The sequence below is a fragment of the Asparagus officinalis genome, chromosome 1 (assembly GCF_001876935.1).
Source record: "Asparagus officinalis chromosome 1, Aspof.V1, whole genome shotgun sequence".
Lineage (NCBI taxonomy): Eukaryota > Viridiplantae > Streptophyta > Magnoliopsida > Asparagales > Asparagaceae > Asparagus > Asparagus officinalis.
The window spans coordinates 55824458-55850785 of NC_033794.1; the positions used below are offsets into that span (position 1 = coordinate 55824458).

Consider the following 26328-nt stretch of genomic DNA (forward strand, 5'->3'; position numbering starts at 1 on the left):
CCTCTCTCAATGATGTAATCTTTTGCACGGACAAAGACTATGAAACTCTCGTCTCTCGCTCAATATTCGTGAATCAGCCTGCGCCCTCTGCTAACCCTAGATTACATGGATATTGGCTCTCACTCTTCTGCTTGGTTTTTTCTCCAATAATAGAAGAATATATATAGGGAAATCAGAACTCTATCTCTAGCCTAACTTCCTAATTATAATAGGATTCAAACTCCTAATCATGATGAAACTCAACCTCCTAATCATGGTAGATCTCTAATCCTATCTAATTCTTATGAAGTTATACAAATAATCAAAGACACAGTCCCAACAATGTCTGCAAAGATTTAAAAGCTCGAAATCAAATTTTGTCGCGAGTGTCGTTCGCCATTTTTTTATTGTTTTTTAATCTAATTATCATCTCACGACACCAATAAGTGTCGGGACTTGTGATACTTGGTTTTTAGCGCCATCTCTTTCAACGTATTACAATTCCTATCACGCAAAGACTTATGCGAAGAGATTTATCTCGCAACTTGCAGCTTTTGTTGTCACTATAGCATATCTGACATAAAGGAACGTTTTTGTGGTGTCGGTTATTGATGACTACCGTCTTAAGAATCAAGGGGAACGGTTTCGATGCGGTTTTTCATTCCAATCACACAAACACTTGTGTGGAGAGATTTGTGTCGCAACTTGCAGCTTTGTTTGTAGTGATATTTCTGTGAAACTAATTATAACTATTATCTCAGTCCATTTCCCTTTATTTACGATAATCATTGCGAATTTGAGTTGCATACTTTTTTAAGTTTATATAGGGAATTTTCTAACCTTCAACTTGCTCCAAGTCCAAACATCTTGCCTGCCCTACCCTCGGCAATCCACGGAGGATCCACATGTGCGCATTTAGTCATAAAAACTCCTCCACTAGCCTCAAACTGTACTATACCAACAACAATATGATTAGTTTCCAATCATGAATAAGCTTAATATAGCTGTTAAAGCTTAGAGAAATTTAGATACACTAATCAAATTAGAGGGCAGACCAATAAGATAGATCGGAGGTCATGATTAGGGGTTGATTAGCTGGGTCGACGTAGGTATAATGATGCTATCTCATGATGGGGATGTCGGTCGAATGGTGGGGAGAGGGAGCATGATCTTATATATGACATGTGGGACAACTATATATGCGTAGAGTGGTGTTAGGGGCACACCCCCAACCACACCCTCTACCACACCTTCTCTTCCCCTATAGTGCATTGGGCCCTACATCAATTTTTAAAAAAAAATTGATGTGGGGCCCAATGCACTATAGAAGGAGAGAAGGTGTGGTAGAGGGTGTGGTTAGGGGTGTGCCCCTAACATTATTTATATGCATAACTACTTCTGGGAATATTATCATCATAATTCCACGTTCAATTATCGGTCAATTTCTCCTCATTGGAGATTTTAGGAGCTATTAATAGAAAAAGGTAAAAGAGGGAAAAGCGAGGAGAAGCATGCGACGATGTATATTATAGTAGTCATTAATCCTGCGGTTAGTCTAGATCTCTACGAATTGAATGTATGACATCAACCTTTAAGCTACTGAGTCAAGTCGTAAGATAAAATCTCCAGAGAAAAAGGTGGTGTCATTATAAATTAATAATCATTAAATAAAGAAACGCAAATAGATTGCGACATACTTTCAAAGTTACACATTGCAAGATCTAACAAAGAGAGCACGGACTTGATGATGACAAAGACATTGGGTGATGTCACAAAACGAGTATTGGAACAGACGGAGTTCCAAGCACACTTCAGTGATATGCCAGTCACTATCACTTTTTCTAGAGCTAGTTTTGCGTACTCGACGTTAATCACACTTGGACCGCTACTCATTTCGACATGATGATCTGATGTGTGAACCTATTTGGACTATAATATCACGTGGGCACTGATTGAAAGAGAGATTAAATAAATGTTGGGCCTGGGAGCTTTGTGCTGATTACTTCTAGAGGGGTGTTAGGGACACACCCTTGGGCACACCACCAACCACACTCCCCCTCTATCTACAGTGCAGGGGACATGTGATTTTTTTTAAAAAAAATCATATGTGGAGCCCCTGCACTGTAGATAGTGGGGGAGTGTGGTTGGTGGTGTGCCCAAGGGTGTGCCCCTATCATTTCTTTTACTTTTAAAAGTAGAGAAGGTTATATCAAACAATATAAAAATGTATACAATGTAGGAAAAACAAAAGGAATTAGAATACCTCTCTTTATCCGTGTGAGTCTTAAATTCTGATTTTGCTTGAAAGTTATTAAGGGCTCGTTAGGATGGACGTAACTATTAGAAGTAAGAAGTGGATCAAAAATATAACTTCCTCAATTATGAAGTAGAAAGTAGCAGAAGTAGTATTTATTTTGTTTATATCATATATTTTTAGAAGTAATGGAAATAATACTTCATCATCTTCTTTTATTTATTTGTTTATTTGGATAGAAATTGGATATATTATTTAAGATCGTCTACCCTTAGTAAATCTCTAATTTAAGTGGACCCCACTTTTAATCCACTTCCCTTCTACTTCCGAGCTTTCAAGGGTGGAAAAAATTAGGAAGTAAGAGTGTCACCTCACTACAACAAAACTGTTTTTTTATAGCGTTGAATGATAGCGTTTATGTTGTCAGTGCTATAAATTGTATGTGACTTATTTTTTAATAGCGTTTGAAAAATTTTAAACGCTATAAATATTTGATCACATTTTTTTTGTTAAGCCGCGTTGAAATCTTAAGCGGGAGACTGAAAAATAAAACCGCGCGTTGAAAACGAGGGAGAGATTGGTGTTATATTTTCGTTTCCTTTTATTTTTCTAAAACCCCCCACGAATAATCAGTTCCCGTTCCTTTTCTTTCACCCAAACCCTAATAGCCCTCCGACTCGTCGCCCGGTGTCGCCTCCGACTGGTTGTCGCAGCATCTCGCCGCCGTTGCCGCCTCCAAACCCGACCCTCCTCTTCTTTGATCACTGGAGACAGACCCCTCCTCGGCTCCTTGTCTCTCGTCCACCGCCGGAGCCCCTGCTCATCTCTCGTCCACCACCGGAGCCCCTCCTCGTCTCTCGTCCACCTCCGAAACCCCTCTTATTTGAAGATTCATGGGATTAATTTGAGAATCTGAAAGGTTTAAGAGAATCTAAAAACCCTTTTCTTTTGATTTTTGATCCATGCCTATTTAATGTATATAAAAGTTGTTTAGTCTAAATTATTGATGCCATCCTAGTCCAATCTATCATAATCTTCCAATCACCTAAAAGATATATGCATAAATCATAACAAGTGCACTTCATATTTGCTAATTGGTGCACTGCTGATTGCTAATTGGTGCATTGCCTTGTTCAGAAGCCTTTTACTCCCAAGAGGTATTACTCTATAGATCGTGTTTTCCGAAACGAAGCTGTTGACAGAACTCATCTTGCTGAGTTTCATCAGATAGAAGGTATGCTTCTGTCACTTTTGCATGATTAATGAATAATATTTGTCTGATCCGAATGTAAAAAAACCTCAAGGTGTTAGGAAGTCATAACAATTTCACTCAATCTTCGACTGTTGTCAGGTCTCATATGTGATCGAAACCTCACACTTGGTCATCTTATTGGAGTGCTGAGTGACTTCTTTGCTTCCCTTGGTAAGGCTGCATCTATTTCGTACTTGAATCACCAATTATTGCAAAAGAGAATGGAGAAGGAAGACTTGAGTCTTGACACTATTTGCTTGTTCATAATATTGATTCGTTGCCTAATGATTATGTCATTTAGAAGTCAACTCTGACCTTTCTGGGCCTCTTAAATGTCAGATTGCTCGTTGTGGATTCTCAACATTTAAGATCTCTTTAGCCTATTTATCTTTTTGAATGGTAGCTTTGCCTTCTTAACTGTGTATATGATGTACTATTGATAACACATCAAATTCGTGTGTCAGATACACAACTTGGCTGATCATATAATCATTTGGAGTTACATGATCTAATGGCACCAGTTCACCATTTTTCTGGGAGATAGTTTCAGATTGTTAAATGCTTATACTATCTACTGATAGGATAAAAGTAGAGTATTAGATACAGAATTAGGGTCTCATGACTGATAGTTGTCTGGAGCTTACACTTGGTAACTGTCCCTTTATATATCAAAAATCTTCTTAGTTTGTGTAGCTATTAAGTGGTTGCGTAGCATACTTCTGATCTTAATGGTTGACTAAGAATGTATATGTAGACTATACGATGCATTTTATTTGAATCTTGATAACAATGTTTTGTTGTTCAACATTTGAAAATTCGCAAGTGAGCAATGTAGTTTATTGGAAAACACCTTTGTTGTATGCTAGAGGTATAGGGTCTAGATCTTGCTTGTCCCTGGTAACAGCCTATATTGCATAGAAAAATTGAAGGTTTATATTGAGCGCACACGGCATGAAAAGATTCTACCATTTGTTTCAACTTGTGCCTATCTATCCTAGATCATGTCTTTGTGTTGTTACTTGTTCCAACCTTGTCCTTAAACCTTGCTTTTTTCGGGTTCTTTTGTGGGGAACCTTCCCTAAATTAAACTGAATTGCTTGTTGCCACCCTTGATCATCCGAGTTCCAAAATGCTACCCTTTCATATAACTGCTTGTGCCATTTCCATCCAATTTTCCTTCAAATAAATATTGTTTGACAGATTTACCAATGCTAGTAGGTCAGCAAGAATATATGGAAACCACCAGTTAGTTGTCATGCAAAAGGGACTTCATACCTTATATCATCCAGTTTATTTTTGTTTCTTTAAAAATAATAGATCCACCCTCGAGTACCAACAAAAAGCATTACAATTTGTAAAGACAGCTGAAAAGAATTTGGGATTTCCTACAAGGATGTTCTGCCCTTGCACGGAATGTCGTAATATGAGCCATCAAGATGGAAGTACAATTTTTGAACACTTGGTTACAAAGGGGATGGATCTTTCGTACCGAATGAAATCACATTGGAATAAGCATGGAGAGAAACAAGAAAGTGGTGAGAAGCTTGATTATGAAGCCACTAAGGACGAGACATATAACTTATTCCAAGCTGCCTACTTTATAGATGAAGAACTTGTTCAGCCTATACCTATTAATGAACCTTCTGAACATGGACATGGTGACGAGTTCATAAGGAGACTAGAAGAAGCACAAACTCCTTTGTATCCAGGCTGCGAAAGTTACACAAAGTTGTCAGCCATTGTAGATTTGTATGGACTCAAAGGCAAGAGTGGATTATCAAGTAAACATTTCAATGAGTTGTTAGGTATCATTAAACGTATGTTGCCAAAGGACAATGTTTTTTGCTAGATTCAGCTGTCTCGATTAAAAGCTTCCTCAAGATATTTGACATGGGGTATGAAAAGATTCACGCTTGTGTGAATGATTGCTGTCTCTTTAGAAAGAAGTATGAGGAACTGGACTACTGTCCAACATGTGGTGCTTCAAGATGGAAGATAAATAAGCGTAGTAAAGAAATAAGAAAAGGCGTTCCAGTTAAGGTTTTGAGATATTTTCCTATTATTCCTAGATTTAAAAGGATGTTCAGGTCTTCACAAATGGCTAAAGATTTGAGATGGCATTTTGATAACAAAAGCACAGACGGGAAAATGCGTCACCCTGTTGATTCTTTAGCTTGGGACCTGGTTAATGATAAATGGCCCTCATTTGCAGCTGATCCACACAATCTCAGACTTGGACTTGCTACTGATGGTTTCAACCCGTTCTCCATCTTAAGCTCTAAATATAGTTGTTGGCCGGTAATGCTTGTGAATTATAATTTGCCTCCTATGTTGTGCATGAAGAAAGATAATATTATGCTAACATTGCTGATTCCTGGTCCAAAGCAACCGGGAAACGACATAGATATCTATTTGCAACCACTTGTAGATGATTTGCAATTGTTGTGGGAGAATGGGGTTGAGGCTTATGATGCATTTAGCAAATCAACTTTCAATTTGAAGACAATGTTGATGTGGACTATAAATGACTTTCCAGCATATGGAAATCTTGCTGGCTGTTCTACAAAAGGAAGAAAAGCATGCCCTATATGTGGGAAAATACACATCATAGAAGGTTACGCTTCATCAAGAAGTTTTCATACATGGGTCACAGGAAATTTCTGAAACCCTCACATCCATACCGAAGAAAGAAATCGTGGTTTGATAATAGTGTAGAGCATGGCAGCAAGCCCAGAGCCTTAACAGGTCACAATATTTCTGCTGTTCTAAATGATTTTCCAAATGATTTTGGAAAAGGTGGAGACAAAAAAAGAAAAAGGAATAATAATGAGAATGATGGTGATGATGATGAGGATGAGGATGACACAAGTGACATTGATAATCAGAATGAGCTTACTAGGTGGAAGAAAAGATCTATCTTTTTTTCTTTACCGTACTGGAAGGTTAGTGTTCTGTTTTTCCTTTATTTCATATTTTTTATATATTTTGTTTTAGCTTTATAATTGCTTAATGTATTTCTTTATTTTTTTATTTACAGGAACTTGTATTACGTCATAATTTAGACGTGATGCACATAGAGAAAAACATTTGTGAGAGCATAATAAGCACTATGTTGCATAGTGGGAAATCAAAAGATGGGATAAATGCTCGTAAGGACTTGGAAGATATTGGAATTAGGAAAGACTTGCATCCAGAACAGCGGGGAAGCAGATTGTACCTTCCACCAGCACCACATACATTTTCAAGGTCTGAAAAGAAAAGATTTTGCAAGAGGATATATGACTTCAAAGGGCCTGATGGTTATTGCTCAAATATCGGGAACTGCATAACATTGGAGGATTGTAAGATTATGAGGCTTAAATCTCATGATTATCATGTCCTAATGCAGCAATTGTTGGCTATTGCTATAAGAGGATTGTTACCGAAAGAGCCTAGAAAAGCGATAATTCGATTATCTAGATTTTTTAATAGATTATGCCAGCGTGCTATTGATAGAGAAAAGTTGTTGGACCTTGAGAATGAGATAATTGAAACTTTGTGTCAACTGGAACGCTTTATCCCGCCGTCATTTTTTGATATCATGGTACATTTACCGGTTCATCTAGCAAGAGAGGCACGCTTGTGTGGTCCGGTTCATTTTTGTTGGATGTATCCTTTTGAGAGGTTAGATTTTTTTATTATTCTTTTTCATGCTGAAATCCATTATGAAATTTTAATTTGATCATGGACAAGATTAAATTCTTTTATTCAGGTACATGAAGACACTAAAAAATGTGTCTGAAATCCTGCAAGACCTGAGGGGTGTATTGCAGAGTCATACCTAGCTGAAGAGTGCATCGACTTTTGTAGCGAGTTTCTAAAACAGTCAATACATGTGAAGAAAAAAGAAGTTCGCAATGAAGAATTTGAAAATGATGTCATTTTTGAAGGTCGTCCTATATCTAAGACTACTTCAATCACACTTACCGATAAAGAGAAAGATATTGCACATCGTTCAGTATTACTGAACACAGCAATAATGGATCCATTTTTAGAGTAAGTACATTGCTATTTTTATGTACTTATTTAGTTTGCTTTTCTATTTATTAGTTTTATTTTATAATTCATATGGTCTTGTGTTCTATTATTCTATTAAGTAAAAGACAAACGGCTTGAAAAAAACCAGACCTTACTTTGGAAGCGACATACTGAGAAAATTGTAGAATGGACAAAAAATAATAAGGTTATTTAAAATTAATCATCTCAAACATGTTCTTGTATTTATTACTTAGCTGAGGTACACCATTTAACTCTTATATTAATATTTTGTAGATTCCTATTGACTCGAATGATCATTCAAAGACATTAAGATGGTTGGCATATGGTCCTAAAAAGAGTGCACTATCATGTAAGGGATACATTATCAATGGGCTACGGTTTCACACAAAGGATGTTGATAGGGAAACACAAAATAGTGGGGTGACTTATGATGCAATAACTATGTGTAGAGCAAGTGCAAAAGATACTGCACAAGTGGCTCATCTGGATTCATATTATGGAATATTGACAGATATCATTTTACTAGACTACCATCTATTTTATGTTCTATTGTTTAAGTGTCATTGGGCCAATAAAGGAAATGGTGTTAAGGAAGAAGATGGATTCACACTTGTAAACTTATAGCAGAGTCAAGTATCATTTGCAAGAGATCCATATATCCTAGCATCTCAAGCAAAACAGGTTTTTTATTCAAGAGAAGATGATTCGTCTAATTGGTATGTAGTAATGAAGGCACCACCAAGAGGTTACCATGAGTTGGAGACAGATGATGAGAATGCAGATGCATCTTTTTTGCCACAGGAAATTGAAATGGATATTGATGATTATGAGACAGAGAGTTATGTCAGGGTGGACTGTGAGGGACTACTTGTGTGATTGGAACTAGTTGGTAAGGAGGTTGATTGTTGATCATACTTTAAAGTGTTTGATTTATCTTGTATTATTGGCTGCTACTTTATAATAATTTTGGTGTTGTTCATGCTTTAAATGTGTGTCACTTTGTTTATTTGTGATTTTGATATATGTATAATTTGTTTCACATATGAAACCAGGTTTAACTATATAGATATTTACCTTTATTTTTTCTAATACAGATAAACGAGGATGGTTGGTGAGACTACAAAGACAGGTCAGCGTAAAAGAAAGAACAGTATTATGGTATAGTTATCGCATGATCATATGCCTATATTATCCTTTTCTGCTTTTTATAATTTTAGTTTTTTATATTTGTTCTATTTTTCAGCGTAAAAGGAAGAACTGTTTATTTTTCTTGTTTTTTCTTGGGAAAACAAGACATGCCAACAAGTATAATTTCATCAGTTTTAGCTTTTGGATCTAACAGTCATATCAGAATGATGATTTCAAATATAGGTAAGCTGTAAGCTCATTATTAAAAAAGTGGAGGTTGCAGAAAGCTAAATTGGAGATGTTGCGTTTGAGGCCAGTTTCATAAATTAAGCTGCAAAGATAATTAAAATTATTAGATATCATGAGTCCTACAGTTTTTAGGGGATTTAATAAACTAATTTTGCTAAATGAAAACATTTCCCACATTCCATCAAGTTCTTTAGCAGGTAGAATCCATTCATTGAAGCTAGAAAGCATCTCGTCTCCACTAGGTTCCTCACCAGGACCATCCTCACTAAGCTGTCAATATGTATAATTTGTAATGTTCAATGGTATATACTACTTAGAAAAAAGAAGACAAAATGTATTGGAATGCACTATCATGCGATGATGATATGTTTGCATGCAGGCACTCGATAAACTGATAAGGTATTTTTTGTAGAGCTTAATTTCAAAATTCATGAAAGCTTAATTAATGATAGTTTAATTGGAGTACCTACTTCTTCTAGGTGGATAATTATGCGAGGGATGTGAATGCCATGGAAGGCCTTACGCAAGTCAATCAAGAAGCTCCCCAAGATGGACCAGTTCCAAATATTCATATTCCTGAAGAAGATATGGTCCAAGAAGATGATACAGCTGAAGATGCACCAACACAAGATACAATTAAAGCTGCAAGAGGCATAAAAAAGAAAAGATACAGCTGAAGATGCACCAACACAAGATACAATTAAAGCTGCAAGAGGCATAAAAAAGAAAAGGGGTCTAACAAAAAATAAAAATCTTGCTAGGGACCCTGCAAACCGAATTCAGATTTAATTTACTGATTCTGGTGAACCATATGGACCCGGATTAGTACAATTGTCATCGTTTTTGGGCCCTCTTGTACGAGAGCATGTACCTGTAACACTTGATGATTAGAGGAACCTTGATGATAGTCTGAAAGTTGTATTATGGGAAGAAGTTCAGGTAATAATTTACTATCATTTTACATAAGCTATCTAACATATGAAAATCTCCTTCAATATAGTCCTTCGGCTAATAATACTTTCATGCATATAAAATGCAGGCAAGATTCATATTAGAAGAAGAATGGCAAAATAATATCATATTTCAATCGATGGGATGTCTTTAGCGGGCCTCAAAATCAAGACTAGTTGCTCAAATACGAGCAACAAAGAAGAAGGAACAAAGACTTCAGCTCAAACCAGACAACATACCATCTTTAGCAATTTGGAAGAAATTAATCAAGACAAAAACAAGCCCAGAGTTTAAGTTATGTTTTTCTGAGATAATTAATCACTAGCTTATATTAAGAGATGTTATTATGATAAAGGACCAATGTCTCCAGGTCAAAAGTGAAAAGTTCAAGGCATTAAGGCACAGACAAGTCCCACACACTTGCAGTCGCAAGGGAATGGTTCGATTAACAGCTGATATGGTAATACATTATACATTAATATATGTTTTCTTAATGCAAAGTTATGATCTTGAACTGGTAAAACCTCTTCTTCAAGTGAAGCCGATTCTCAATGCTCTTAGTAAGATACTTTTCATTGAGTGTTTCCCACATCTTCTTCGCCAACGTCTCGTTCATCACGTCATAAATAAGATCCGGCGTCAAGCATGACCAAATAACTCCACACGCCCTACTATTCATCTTCTTCCAAACCTTAGCTTTCATCTCGGCAGGTTTCTCTTGTAACTCAAGAGTCTCCTCCAAATTCTGAGCGTCCAAGGCGTCCATCACCTGACACCTCCACAATCCGAAATTAATCTTGCCGTCGAACTTCGGAACATCAATCTTCATGTTATTGATGCTCAAACTATGTATCGTCTTCATAAGAGACGATCCCGATGTGCTTGTTTCACCCATAATGTCGATCTAACCCTTCAAATAAGAATCCTTCAGCGAATCCTTCAAACAAGCTCCCAAGTCCAACCCGGAGCTCTGATACCACTTGTTGTGCGCAGCGGAAATTTCGGTAGCACCTCCGGTGCGCAAGGTGCACAACAAGAGATTAGATCACAATGAAATTCTCGTTTCTCAAAGGAAACAAGAACCAAAAGCCAGATATCTCATCAAAGTGAGATATCAGCTCTTCCTCTCGTTAGCTCTAGGACTGCGCGTCGAGGGAACCTACAAGCTATTACAAATCACGGCAAGAACACAAATTTTTTACGTGGTTCGGCAAATAGCCTACGTCCACGGGGCAAGGAGGGGGAGATCTACTATTAGAGGGAGAGATACAACTAGGGTTTACAATCACTCAATCTAAACCCTCACACAAACTCTCAAATCCCTCATACAAATACTCTCTCAAAGGATACACAAAAGAACTCCTCCATCACAAACAGCTGCTGCGTTTTTTTTTCTTCTCAAAACCCCTCTGCTTGCGCTTGCACGAAGCCCAGCCGAAGAAAAAATAAAAACAATTCCTTTGCACGCGCTCTGTAGCCGCAAAAACCAAATAAACTCCTTGCGCACGAAAACCTAGGAGCCACTGCATTTATTTATATCACTTTCGTATCGGGTGGGCCTCTGAAACAAAGTTCACTCTTTCACGCGTTTTGTTTTCTTTGTCCGCTGGACTCAGCACTCGCGTGTGGTGGTTGGGCCCCCCACTCACAACTTTCTCTAGTTCAATTACTTCTTTGCTATTTTCATGCAAACAAACATGCCCTAAAATGAAATTAGAGTCGATTTTATGTTCCTGCTACTAATAATAACTTAATCAATATTTACTAAGGTTTTGGCGTGTGGGCCCATTTCCATACTAGGTGTCAACTCATGCATCGTAAACTAATTAGTTCCTTCAAACCAACGACTACAACTAGGGCTGAGCACGGTTCGGTTCGGGTCAGTTTTTACCAAATTTTGAACAACCGAACCGAACCGCATATAATTCAAAACCGACCGAACTGTTGCAAGTCGGTTCGGTGCGGTGCGGTTCGATTTGTTCGGCTCTAACTTTATTTTCAGAATGACTTAAACAGTAGACTTGCCAAATGCTAAATCAAATAGAATATAACGTACGGGTAAGGGATCCCATGAATATTAAATAATAGTATTTCAGTGGTTGCCGACTTAATTTGGAAAAAACAAGAGGGGAAAAAATCAACAAAATCAACATCCATGAAAACATATATACCAGAAAACAAATTGACCACTCGTTTGTACAGAACTTTGACTCCGTGAGAGATCTATATCAGGTCGAGAAGGAGAAGTTTAGTCTCATAAGGATCGTTATCAAAGCACAAACTCAGAAATCATAAGAGAACAGGAGTGCATAAATGAACAGGAAACTGATAGGTCGATATCTCAACTTACTAGCTGCTGTATCCAAGGAAATAAATCAAAATTAAAAAATAATCACTGTCAGAAGCTTGAAGAAGAGCAAAAGATAAAGTTTATATCTCGGCCTCGGCGACGGCGATGGGTGCGGGTGTCTCCCCAAAGCCGGAGACAGATCCTGAGCCTGAGGAGATGGTTCGGCCTCGGCCATGAAGACTGTGGAAGTGAGGAAGAGGAAGAGGTGGACCATGGAACTGAGGACTGAGGAGTGAGAGAGAGTGAGAGACTTAGTAGTAAGAGAGAGTGAGAGAGAAGAACTGAGGAGGCGGTTGGGAAAGGGGGAAGGGAAGTTTAGGTATTTAGGGTTTGAGAGTCTGAGACTTTGTCTTTGGGGACGGGTCGGGTTTTGAGCAAAATGGGTATTTAGACCATGGGGTATTCGGTCGGTTCAGATTGAAAAGTTTTCAACCCGACCCGAACCGTCCTACTCTTAAAACTAATTTTTTCGGGTCGGTTCGGTTAGCTTTTTCGATTTGGACCAAACCGCTCAGCCCTAGCTACAATGACAATAACAGGTCCCAATGATTTAGGATCCTTAACTCTTGGAGAAGAAATACCCACATTCCTTTGACTTGACTGTTCATCTCACGTGCGAGAATCATAAAGTACAAAACGCAGCTGGCTTTGTTAGGCCTCCATGTGGTCATAATACTACAATAAATACAATTAATCTCAAATCATGCAAAGACTGAGCGTGATTATCATTTGTAGTTAATGCTTAATCATGTTGTAGTTAGTTGAAGAGAGCAAACATACTTTTGAGGAAATTTTTTGTATAAATGCTTTTATACGAGCGGGTTATTCAAATTAAAATTAGATATCAATTGAAGAGGCGAACATATTTTTTAGGGTAGACATCCTTTAATAAAAGCGGGTTATTCAAAATTAGAGAAATCCTACAAGCTAATCGATGACATTTCTTTATTTTGTGGACCTCATAAAAATTATTTGTTTGCATAAATGTCTCTACAATCAAGGATTTAGATAATCCAATTTTCTGTGCTATGACCTACATAAATAGGTTCAGTACAATCGTTCTTAGTGTGTATCAGTGTATATATACTCTAAAAGATATTTTATTAATACGTGAATGTGTTAGAGACTCGGTTGTTGTCTATTATGTTATCTAAAAGAGTACCTACTACTTACAAATTCCCCTAGCTAGAGTTCTCATGTGACGAGATCCCCACATCTCAGCTTGGCCATTGGCGTCCCACTTCTCTGTGCATATTGCCTCGCAGGGGAGATTCACACGTGCGCTACACTTCCCCCCCCCCCCCCCCCCCCCCCCCCCCCCCCTCCCCCCCCCCCAAAAAAAAAAAAAAGCCAAGATTCTAATGATCCATTTCCTCAAACCCGCCAACCCCATTCCATTGTTCAAAATTTCCACCACCTTCAAGCTTTTCTGGTACAAATCAACGAATCGTAACACATTCCACGAGATTTTCACAGACTGTTTTTCCCCGCATCGATGAAATCATTGAAATTTCAAGAATATTAACTTAGAAATCTAAATAAAAATATCCAAGACGATTTTGATCTTTGACTGTAAATATATGTGTGGCTGCGGGGACTGACCATTCGGTTCTAGGACATAAATGAGACCTCACATCCAAGTATGAGTGCTTCATATCAGAAATGCCCATGCACGACGCAAGTGCTTACCGATCCAAACATCGACACAAGTAAGCGCGGCCACTTTGGTAAATATTATGTCTCATTTGTGGTTCTAATTTTCCGCCTTTCATAATATTCGTTGGGATAGAAGAGAACTCCTCACATCCTACCTTGACATGGCATATCAGATTTTCTATTATGGACCTTTTCACACAAAACTAAGAATCAAAATAGTACGATATTTTACTACATTTTTGCCACGAATTTTCGGTATGAAAATATTGGGCCTAAAGAAACTCGAGTTTCATAAAATATCGATGATCAAATTTGTTGCGCCCCATGATGTAAGTTTCGATACACATGTGGTGTAGGCGGTTGACCGTTCATTCGTGGTGTGTTGATGTTTTCCTCTATAATACATGAGCACGCAGCTCCAAGTTGCCAGGTGTTAAAATCTTTCCATCTCCTCAATTTTAAATCCTCAATAAAATAAGCAATCTCGTCCTGTAAGAGTAAGACCATTTGGACGTTACGTTAACTCCTAGGATCAAATATTTGTGTGCACTATTAATAATCTTCCTCAACAAAGCGTCACATCTCGAGGCTTACGGATCAAAGTTACTCCATCTCCAACTCTCCGACGCGCGACACCAGATCAAAACACACATTTATAATATAATTTCATGCATATTTTTCGATACAAAGATGTAATTTGAAGCAACCTGGTATCCATAAAAAAAATTAGGGCTTTTTGTCTTTAGGTCCAATAGTTTACCTTCCTTTATTTTTAAAACCCAAGTAGTATTAGTTGCATCTTTAAGCCCAAATTTCTTTTTGTATTTATCTTTAAACCCAATTCCAAAATATTAATACTCTTATATGTGGGTCCCCTATATAAGAAAATTGGGTTTAAAACAAATACAAAAAAAAATTTGGCTAGAGATACAACTAATACTACTTGGTTTAAAAATAAAGGGAGGTAAACTATTGGACCTAAAGACAAAAAGCCCAAAAAAATATCCAATTGATTCTCGAGACGTTGCGAGCTTTTGACCACGATGCACGTGGTGGGAGAGGCATCAGAGGCCGTACGTTCATTCGTGTGCATTAATTGCTGTCGTCCTCGACAATACACCGGAGCGCCGCACATGCCTTGCCAGCATAAACGTATTATACCCCCCACTTGCATCAAGTCCTTGATAGACCATAATTAGTTTCATAACAACTTTAAGTAAGTTTTAAATTATATATATGCATTATTTAATTTACTAATCTTTTAATGATGATTTTCTGTATCTCTTAACATTATAAGTTGGTCCGACAAAATCCCGTCGGCTCGGGGTTTACAAACGCAAATAATGATATTGTTGGTCCGGTTTGGGTTCGACGACAGTTATGTTGAGGACAGGCAACAATCACATGGACGTTCCATGATTTGTGCTGGTACGTAAAAACAAAAATAGTTCGATTTGAAGACTGCAGTTGTAGATCGAACAAAAATATTGTTAGTTTTAATATTGAAGGAGACAGAAATTCTGAGGGGTGAAGCACTTTCCTTAAAGAAATATTTGTCCCCACTTGATATTCAAAGTTACTTCGGGTTAATGCAAATTTTCTTCCCAGGATACAACAGAAAATAAAAATTCCAGTAAGCAAATCTGGAATTTTCTTTAATTCGTTGTGAAACAAGTTTGTAATATTGCAGAAGTTTTTGATAGAAAAGATTCAGAGAAAGAAATTTAATTCGTTGTGAAACAAGTTTGTAATATTGCAGAAGTTTTTGATAGAAAAGATTCAGAGAAAGAAATTATAAATAGATATCTGAAAACATAAACTATTTGTAGGTTTTGAAAAGGTGCTTCAAACAGTCACAACTTTTCAAAAACACCCCTTGGAGCAAACAACCACTTTTCAACAGCCACTTTTCAAAAACACCCCTTGAAGCCTACACTTTGATCCATTATTCAAAGCCCAATAAGCATTCAATGCTTTTAAACCTCTAAAAGAATAAGCCCAATAAGCATTCAATGCTTTTAAACCTCTAAAAGAATGTTCAAAATTCCAATGTGGGACTATCTTATTTTTTTACAAACAAATACTAACAAAAACCTCTAAAAGAATGTTCAAAATTCCAATGTGGGACTATCTTATTTTTTTACAAACAAATACTAACAAATATTGTATGTAAAAAATATTTGCAAGTAACATTCGCTGTACGAAGTAAGCTCGATCAAATCGGTTGTTTGCATATTTTCATTTTTGTTGTAGGAAATGAACTTTAAAGTGTGAATGGTCAGATGCACGCCAGCATGTGTTTATTTAGCTGAAACTACGAAATGGTTTAGAGTCCACTAACTCGATAACATGACACGATATTTTTATTTGAATATTTTGTATATACACCTATTAAATCACATTTGTATTTGCAAAACTGTCATCCAAATCTCAGTGTTTGTAAAACTACATTCAAATCATCAAATATGAAAATAAAAATTACGCCAAATAAGCAAATTATCAACTTTGTGTGAGTAAAAATAGAGAGAGAGAGAGAGAATTTCTGAGGCATATATGAAACACTTTTCTTAAAGAAATAACAGTCCCATTTGGATTAACAAGTTTGCTTCAAATTAATGCTTTATCTTCTTTGGATACAATAGAAATAAAAAAAATTCTAGAAAGCAAATCTAGAATTTGTTGGAGTTATAATAAAGATAACTTAAAACTTGGGTTTGTAGAGGAAAAGAGGAAAACTTTAGTCCCACATTGGAAAAGAGATAGGAAGATAGACTCTTTATAAGTCTTCCATTTCTCTCCTATGCCTAGAAGAAAACAAAGGTTATGCTCCACACCACACACGCGCGCGCCGGCCGGGTCGGGTCGGGTGGCGCGCGCACACGACCTGCGGACACGAATGCCGCTCCGGATTAATGGGCCCTTAATCTGCTACATTTTTATTTTTGAATAATTAAAATGTAATATTTATTTTTGAACAATTAACATGTGTAACGGTTAGGATTAAATATTTTGTAACTGTTATAATTGAAATATCGCAGATTTATGGATTTAAATAACAAAAAACGGCTAACGTTAATACATTAATGGGTGAGTAATTAAAACGTGTTAATTACGAGATTATGAGTAACGGCTGTTTTTCCCTATAAAAGGATCTAAAATCCGAAGAGTTTTACACAGCGAAATACAACAAGCTCTTCTTCTCCTTCTCTGTTCTTGAATTTACTTACTGTTACGATTTGCTGGTTCCCTGAAAGCGGTGAAGAATTCGCAAAACCTTCTTGAAGCTCGTGCCGACGAGAAGGAGGTCGCCTGACCGTGGGTCGTCGTATCTCCGAGATCTATTGCCGCGTAACCCTGTACGAGAGGGGGCAATTAGTTTCTTGGGACAGTGCTTTGCACGCTTCGATTATCAGGCCGTATTTCTAACTCTGTTTCTTTTTTATTTGATATATTTTATATTTGTGTTATAATAGTGATTATCTGTTAATTATTAAATTGCTTAAACTGATTTTTGTTATTGTCTAAACAGCTAATATTCCTAACAGAATTTTCCAAAAGCAACCATTCTAAGTAAATAAGTTTTGCACGTATTGCAAATTTTTTTGAGAAAATTTTGAAAAATAAATGATTTTAAAAGTCTGCTAGTCAACAAACTTCCAAAGCAACCATTTAGGGGAAAAGGTCATCTTTCAAGATCTGAAATCGTGCATTATTAACACTACTGCATGCAAGTTGGAAGTCTAATCATTGACCAATTTGTCAAAATCCAATAACCTTTAAATTCTTATAATAAACCACTTAAAAGAAGCTCAAATATTTAATGTGAGACTATTTTATTTTTACAAATAAATACCAACGCTTCCATGGCCTAATTTGAACTCTAATGTAAACATATCAATAAAATAGCGAAATTTTTACTCATTATATCTAGCAAGTTGATGACTTGTTAATTTTTAAAGTAGTGCATGCATACGTCCGTATACTTTTATGTTTTGTACTAATCTAACGATGTGGAATACTTGATATACTAACTATATCCTGTTAACGAAGATAACTAAATGATTTCTTTGGGATGAGAGAGTTGCACATGGAACGAAGCCTCGTACGGGGTTCTCAAGGTTAGGCGTACGCTCTCTCACATGTTATTAATGATAATGATTGTTCGAGAGGGTAGGAGATGAGGTTATGATTAATGGGCATGTGGGACAACTGTATGCATGCACTCGTGCAGGTCACTTAATAGTCATGATTGCATGTCAATTTGGATGGACCAATCAAATTTTCTTTTTTTTTGGGAAAAATGCTCCCAGCCCCCAAAACACAAGAAAAAACGCTTCCCACCCCAAGACTTTTTCAACGCCCTCAAAACCCCCAAGCCCCAATTCGAATAACTATGCACTGAGCCCCCAAAACACAAAGCCGAATTTTACACAGCAAAGACTGATAATACCCTTTATCTCTCTTTGGGCATTTGATTACTCCTCCCACCCTCCATGCTCTGCCTGATTTGTCCTATCCCCGAACCGTAGTCGTCCCTGCGGTCCGGCGAGTCTCAAGTCCGACGACGGCGGGCTCTACCTCATCCACCTCCGTCCCTCCTCACCGGCCCACCACATCGCCGCCGGCTCCCTCGACCACGACAACTGCTGCCTCGTCGAGATCGCTGACGGCGGAGGTCTCGGAGCTCGGCCAGCAGATGTCGTTGGAGGCGAAGAGAAAGGATCCTGAGCTCGGCGAAGGAGGGAGAGAGAGAGGAGAGGAGGGAGCCGTTTGAGGAGGTGGCGGAGAGGTCGAGGTGACAGAGGTAAAAGTGGGAGGAAGAGGTCGGAGGGGAGGGGCGCGAGGAGGCGGGTGCCAGACAAATGAATTTCTTTATCGGAAGAAACTACGCACAGCTAGCAAAACAGCATGAAAGAAGTAAGGAGAAGAAGTCCTAGAAGCTAGCGGTAGCAGAGGGGTGCCCTCCCAACGCATCCCGTACTCTTTAGGGCAAGAGGATTTCGAGCTGGGAAGCTCGACGGATTCGGCGAGGGGAGCTGGATCAAGGAGAACACCAGCCGGGAACGGAGCCGGTCCCGCAATTCTGATCAAGGCGAGCCAGCGAGGCCCCAATCATCGTGGGCTACGCATCCTCGACAGTGTTCACCGGACGCTCTTCTTCTTGACGTCAGCAACGTGGCCTTGGATTGATTATGGCCTCTAGCTATTTGATTAATTATAAATCTTGTAACTATATATCTGCTGGTGCTCTCATATTGCTAGCTAGTTGTTAAACTAATCTCTTGGATCGGTTATTATATTATAATGCCCCGACGTCGCATAGAGAATCGAGAGACTAGTAACGCATAAGTTGCTGTAGGCTGTCTAAAAATCAGCAATAGATAGCTTATTCAAACAAGCTCTACAACGGAGGTCCAAACATTTCAGAGCGACTCCCCAATCACCGCAATCCAGCACTCACAATTGGCCACAAACACGAACCTACTTCTGAAATGCTTGATCTTGATGCTGCGACAACAACAATGAGATGTTGATGACAATGGAATGAATTTCAGAAATAAAAGTTAGACTTAGTTGGTAATTCTTAAGTGACAGGCTGTGGGCGAAATATTCATCTTTAAGAAACACTATGGATGTTGATTCCCGTCTAAGCTCCGTACAACGAACTACAATCAAATAGCTTCGGGGTCGTGATCGAAACAATAGTCGAATAGTTGCTGGTAGAGAGCCTATGGGCGAATTATTCATTCTTTAAGAGCACTATGGATGTTGATTCCGCGTTAGCTCCTACAACGAGCTTACAATCAAATAGCTTTCGGGTCGTGATCGAAAACGGCAAATAGAGGACTTTTCACATTAGATCGAGAAAGGTTACAATTCAACGACACTTCCGAAACTGATGAAAACTCTATGGCAGCAGTCTATCACAATCTAACAGTGAAACGTACAATCTGACAGGCTTTCACCGACAGCCCCACAACAGCTAAAAGCCAGGATTACTGAACAACGGTCCTTGCAACCGCTCTAGCAGAAGAAGTTACAAATCAGCGTCTACCCCTGAAGACGCGCGGTGTCATCCCGCGTCATAACTTTGGAATGAAGGCGACCCTTCTGCTCGTCAAGCCACAGCGACCCTCGCGCTCGTCAAGCCAACGGCGACCTCGCTGCGTCGTCAATCCAAGGCGACCCTTCGCCGTCGTCAAGTCCACCATCGACCACTCGCGGTCGTCTAAGGCTAAACGTGAGCGACCCTCGGCGTTCAAAGGGTGTTCAACCAACAAGCGACCCCTCGCGTCATGCAAGGCACACAACCAAACGCGAGCGACCTCGCGTTCAATGTGTTCAGCTAAACCCAACTTCCGCGTCTCAATTGCAAAGAAACACGAAGTTGAGGTTTCCTGAACGCCAGACTTGGGCGTTTGACTCACTCAAACATAAGTCGAACGTTCCAAACCTCCCACGTTCTGAGGGATTTTTCGCCCAACGAGTAGGAGCGGATATAGGGAGTCAGTTAGCAATCTCTATCCCGCCTGAGATAAAATATCACAAACTCGACAGAGTTAAGGATCGGATTTTTGATAATCATGATCAAGGTGGCTCTTTATCAATCAAACCACTGGTTTGGAGATTTGGACAACAGGCAACGGAAATCCCTTGGAGATAGGATTTTTGAACCACGGTCTCAGACAAATCAAATCCTTGAGAGAATCCTTCAATGCAACACAGAAAAAGCACTTGATCATTAACCGGAATTTATCGGTCCAACAACTCTATTCACAGAGTTCAACTCGTTCAGAGGTTCTTAACCAGTTCAGAGTTATTCATAAAACTTTTCCCTACGAAAGTTCATCGTTCCCTACGAGATAAAGGTACAGGTCGGATCGTCAACACAGGGAGCAAGTTCGACGCAATCAATCGAAGGAAGCACTCCATCGCTGCAGAAGAACCCAGTTTTAAACAAAGGGGAGATCAAATTCGTTCCTCTCTTTGTAACAATGTTGTAACCGAGATCAAAGGAATCAAAGTCAATTTTTCTTTATTCTCTTCTTTAACAGATTTTTCAACAAACAAAGAGATGGCGGACTCCGTGGGGAAAAGCTTTTCGACGATGAAGTGGTGGCTCAGTCCGACGTCCACCCTCTTGGGAACCGACTGTAGAAACTCTCGTCGTAGAGTTTGATCAGGCGAAATACGAGAGGCCCCTATCCTCTGGATCGGGCTTAGCCCCAGGCTAAGCATGGTGGTCCGCAAGATCTCCAAAGGGAATCAATTCTGTTGTTGAAGAGCCGAAGAAAGCCGCTCTCCTTCGGCCAGGAACTCAATTGGCTCTGCTGCTGAAAGCCACACGTCCGCGTCAGCACACGTGCTTCGGGCCACAAAACGGCCTCTGGAAGAGACGAGTTTCACATAAACGTCAACGACGTGCCTGTAGGGCTTTGAAACAGCTATAAAACAGAACCGCCGCTACGCGCGACGGAGAAGATCATCCGACAGGCAACACCTACGAGAAAGGTCCGATTGATTGGCCGCAACAGCTGAAACGGCGTTTCACAAGATCCAACGAACTTGCGTCCCCAAAGAAGAACGCTCACTGGCGTGGTAATGAGCCACTATCAAGGCCTCAGGCTGATACACTCAAACGCGACCCTGAGTGGCGCGTTTGTTCACGTCAAGAACGCAGCCTCAGAATGAGCCTGCCAAAACGCAAACGGCGACGCCTCATAGGCGCGTTCCAATTGACATACTCTCAGGAGTCTGTTTCACAAATTAAACGGCGACCTGCAGGCGCCGTCATACGAAGCATGAACTCTCCAGGAGTCTTTCACCAACTAAACGCGACGCTCAGTGCGCGTTCAAACGAAGCATGACTCTCAGGAGTCGTTCACCAACCACAACGCGACCCTCAGGGCCGCGTTCAACCTAAACACTTGACCATTCAGAGGTCAGGTTCATCATTTAAACGCAGGCCTCCGGCCGTATCAAGTGTTTTTCAACCGCGACCCTCGCGTTACCTTCTCAAGAACGTCGATCTCAAAGAGGTCCGTCAGGTTCAAAAAAGTCAGTGTGGCTTTAAAATTCACGTTCGCAAGAACCAATCTCACCTACCCAAGGGCAGGGGTTCGCAACATCCACCTCCAAGTCGGGAAAGTTTCCCTGTCCAAGTTCCTGATCTGCGGGAATCTTATTGTGTCAAGAGGAAACCAACAGTGGGCAAGCAGGCTCACTCATGTCAAATGTGAGAGGCTCATCTCTGCAGTCGCTGTCAGAATGTCCTTGTTGTGCATCCACACCTCGGCACCGATTTGACAGGTTGTACAGCGCACGTCGTTAGCCTGCAAACGAAACGCGACGCAACAAAAGAGGACCAGTTGAAGCGGAATACCTCAGGTCACTATCAACACATGATCGGCCGAGGGAAAGCCTTGGCCTACTGATTCGTAAGTCACAAGAGAGGTCATCACTCGACTGTCAGAGAAATTTGTGAGCAGTTCGAAGGAGTATATCAGAATACTCGGACTCAAACAGGAGCTATTCGCGCACGTTGACTATCAAAGTTAGCCAAAGCTATTACAACAAGCGAAGAACATTCAGGCAATAGCTGAATCTCAATCGTCAAGGCTCTGTTGGAAGCACGCGAGGTCTCCGCTTAACATGTCAAGGATCACGAAGACATCGCCAAAAAGCAGTGGACGAACATATGTCCTGCTCCAAGGCGCGAACATGGAGACACTTCTCCAATTGAAAGGCATATGTTGGCTCAGCTTCTTGCTGAAAAAGGCCACAAACCTGAGTCTTCCCTGAGAACAATTCAAGGGAAACAAAACTGGCATGAAATTTCAGACGTGAGCCACAACGCTGGGATCCTCTTCCGAGGGTGAGAAGGGAGATCGAGAAAGAACTGGCAACCCCTCAATCTACTAAGGTGGATTGAGCTGGAACTCGCTTAACGGCAATCGCCAACAGAAGGAGCTCCGCGAGGAAGGGAGTGCGACTTACCCTGCTGAGTGGGATAACAGCTCCCTACCGCACCGAAGTTTTAAGGCCCCTACCTTACAGCGCGTTCGTGGTACAGGATCGCCAAAATCAGGCACCATTTACTACTTCAAGTCTCCAAACTGGGATGTAGTAATCAAACGACGTCTCCTGACGCGCTGTTCATCTCCCCTTAAGGGTGTCGGCCTTCGAAATGGTTCATGAATTGCCTGCCGGATCTAATTCAGAATGGGTAGACCTGGAAAGGCTATTCTTGGCCAGACTTCTTTGAGGGAGCGACACGAGGTCTGCGGTCCCACTCTCTTGGCCACTAAAGGCAAGGAAAAGGAGAGGTCCATCAAAACCTATGTGGAGAGAATTCGCAGCAATGGCATTGCGATGCCCTCAGGTATGACCAATCAACTCTGGTTCGAAACTTGCAGGCACAACGCTCAAGACCAGCTCCTTTTGCTCAAAACTGGGGGGGCAGAATGTCGCTCACTCGAGAAACTAGTTCTCAACAAGGAAACAAGCTGACAGAAATAGTGGCACGGGTCCAAAGCCGAAGAAATGCCACAACCCAACCGCAGCAAGCAAATATCAGCGCAACGCAACCAGACAACGCCCAGCGGTCTAAGGGGAAGGAGACTTGGCGGCCAGACTACACGCGAGTTCCACCCGCCGGGAACAAGCGGCAAGCGCCAAATCAGCAAAGAGCGGCCCAAGCAGTATCGTTCAAAGAGGAGCACGTGGATACCATTATTTCCAATTGCTTCGAAAGAACAACACGGCAATTGCTGAGGTCAGGAAACGCGGATAGGCAGGGAAGTTGATGACCCAGCTATTGTTCGTTATCACAAGATTCCTTGGACATCTACAAAAGTGCTATGTGCTTCAAGAACATCTTACAGAATTGGTGAACGCTAATGTGGCTCACACCTGAGCCAGAAGCAGAAGACCGTATCTACTAATCATGATAGCGGTCCCAATATTGTGTTTTCCCACCGGTAGTAACGGCGGACGGTGTCGCCCATTTCGCAAGGGAGAAATACGTCTGAAGAATGCTGAGCTTGCATAGTTAGCAAGGACAGGGGGTTGGTACCCTCACTACCCCAAAAAGGGGAAATCATGTGGGTCATCCTGATCTGCTGGGATGATCAACAATCGGAGAACACCCCGTCCCCAAAGAAGAGGGAGTGCCAAGGCTAAGTCCTCCAACATGATATAGCCCCTCATTACTGAAGATGATGACCACCTCAAAGCCTCCTACTGATTCAGAAAACAGAGGAGCGGATTGGTTCTAGGGCATACCGCAGAAGGCATATCGCTGGGCACTCCGCAGATCACACGTCAGGAAAAGTTACCTGAGAGATTATGGGCCGAACGCTCCAGAGGTCGTGAACAGCCTCAAGACGCTGGGGTTCTGTTCCGAAAAACGCCAGTAGACAAGGAAAACAGAAGGAGCTCCGATTCCACAGAAATCCACAGCCAGGAACTGGAGTAGTCGAGCAGCTCCCTTCCAATTCAACGTCATGGCGCAGCTGGCCAACATAACCGCCAAGGAATTACTTATATGAGTCCTAAGGTTTCCAAAACTACAAGGAAGCTCTGATTGAAAGCCTGAAGAATACAGAGAGCTTCATCACGCGAAGTCACCCCCGGCTCCCGAAGCCCATCTGATGATCAAACGTGTCTACAATGTCTGGCAAGCGGCGAGGAGTCTAACCCTGCATATCGTCGCACGCAAGAAGACATGCAGGTCAAAACATAACATGACGCGACCACTGTACTAACATAGGAATATCGGATCCTCCGAAATCAGTCGTGTTCAAAGTTGACCGTGCGCCGGGCTCAGCACTAAGCATCATCCCTACAGGGTATAGCAGGTCCTAGGGAGTTGCATGCACCGGCTGCACACCACCAGACTACAACTGTCGGGTTCAATGCAAACAGTACCCGACCCTGGGAACGATTAAACTCAGATGCCAAGAATCGGAGATCTCAAGTCTGAGTAGCATGCTCCATCATAGATGCGGACACGTCCTACAACCTTTGTGCTAGGACGACCATGGATACATGCAAACCGCATTGGTCCCATCGTACTTTGGCTCAGGTGATGAAAGTAGCCAATGGACAAGGGCGAAGTTCAGAACCTTGATCGGCCGAGAAATACCCCTTCCGAGGAGTAGAAAATTCCACAGACCGACTCCGTCTTCTAATTTGAATGCCCAAGAGAGAAGATGTGGCAGCGTATGAAGCGACATCCGAGCCACCACCCCGATGAAGATTGTCCTTGGGAGTTAAACGTTGATGTAATGGGTTGGGTGAGAGGTAATAATGATGTACCGATGGGGCGAGTGGTGGGCATTAATGAATGATTTTATTTTGCGTACTTGTCTGATGTCTCTCCTTAACAATAAACAAATAGAGAACGATTCTCGTGCAGGTACCAATCCCCATGGCAACGTACTCGTGCCACCGCGGCGTCACTCACGCTTACCAATCCAGTCATCTTTCGCTTCGGGATGAAGAAGTGGAGACCACAAGCTTTATTCAAAGTCGCCATCCAAAGGAAGGGCAGAAGCCGATCTTTTGGTAAAGTCAAACCCGCGAACACACTCCAACGTGAAAGTTCGGAAGAAGACGATGGGTCCCCCATATTCCAAATTCCATGAACGCCAATTCTAATACTTAATGAAACGAATGGGTATAATTTTAATGCAGAAACGGGCCTAAACTTCGGGAAGGGAAGACGAACACCGATCCGGATGTCCTAAATCCTCCTGAAGGAAACTCCGGATTATTAGTCAACAAAACCGGGAGGGGCGTGGTTACGTCACAACCGCCCCCCGTCTCGGAAAACAAATCAGTAATTACTATACGTATGACGCAGTCATCTGGAATTATCGTCATTACGATGTCCGACGTCAGTATTGGACCCTTCTTTTAAACTTGACTGTGAACATGGTTTTCAAAGTCATCCACGACGAAGCGCAAGGGGGTGAACGACAAATTATTGGAATCGACTGATGATCCTTGGATCAAGCGTACTCAATATCGCTGTGGATCATGCGTTCGAACAACGTGAAGCCACCCACTGACGATAAAGTGATCGCAAGTCAAATGGGAGATGATCGACCGCCCAAGCCGCATCGCTTTATACGGCCGAAGACCTATCAATCCACGCGCGAGGAAGACCTATATCTCATTCCGAGCATATATAGATGTCTTCGCTTGAACTATGAGATATGCTGGCCTTGATCCGAAGGTTGGCCGTGCACTGTCTCACATATGATCCGGACGCAAAACCCGTTAAACAACAAAACGTAGGTTTCGTCCAGAGATCATGAATCAATCCGAGTCAGAACCGTTTAAAAAGCTATGACTCAGGTTTTGGTGAGGGAAGAACAACACCCGTCGGCCAGATTGGGTAGCCACAATTGTTCCAGTTCCTAAGAAGAAATGTAAGTCCCGGATTGCATCGATTTCACAGCGATT

General features: G+C 40.8%; 1 protein-coding gene across 1 annotated transcript; it reads left to right on the forward strand.

Annotated features, from left to right (window-relative positions):
* Positions 4909–8147, forward strand: LOC109834511. Its single transcript, XM_020402554.1, has 5 exons — positions 4909–5290; positions 5335–6099; positions 6282–6427; positions 6523–7068; positions 7797–8147. Exons 1-5 carry the CDS (start codon positions 4909–4911, stop codon positions 8145–8147), a joined length of 2190 nt encoding a protein of 729 aa, XP_020258143.1.

Excerpts from the sequence above, each read along its gene's own strand:
- LOC109834511 (XM_020402554.1), top strand. The coding sequence starts at position 4,909 with ATGAGCCATCAAGATGGAAGTACAATTTTTGAACACTTGGTTACAAAG. Across the intron at positions 5,291-5,334 it reads ACATTTCAATGAGTTGTTAG|ATTCAGCTGTCTCGATTAAA; the intron begins GTATCATTAAAC and ends GTTTTTTGCTAG. Across the intron at positions 6,100-6,281 it reads GAAAATACACATCATAGAAG|GTGGAGACAAAAAAAGAAAA; the intron begins GTTACGCTTCAT and ends ATTTTGGAAAAG.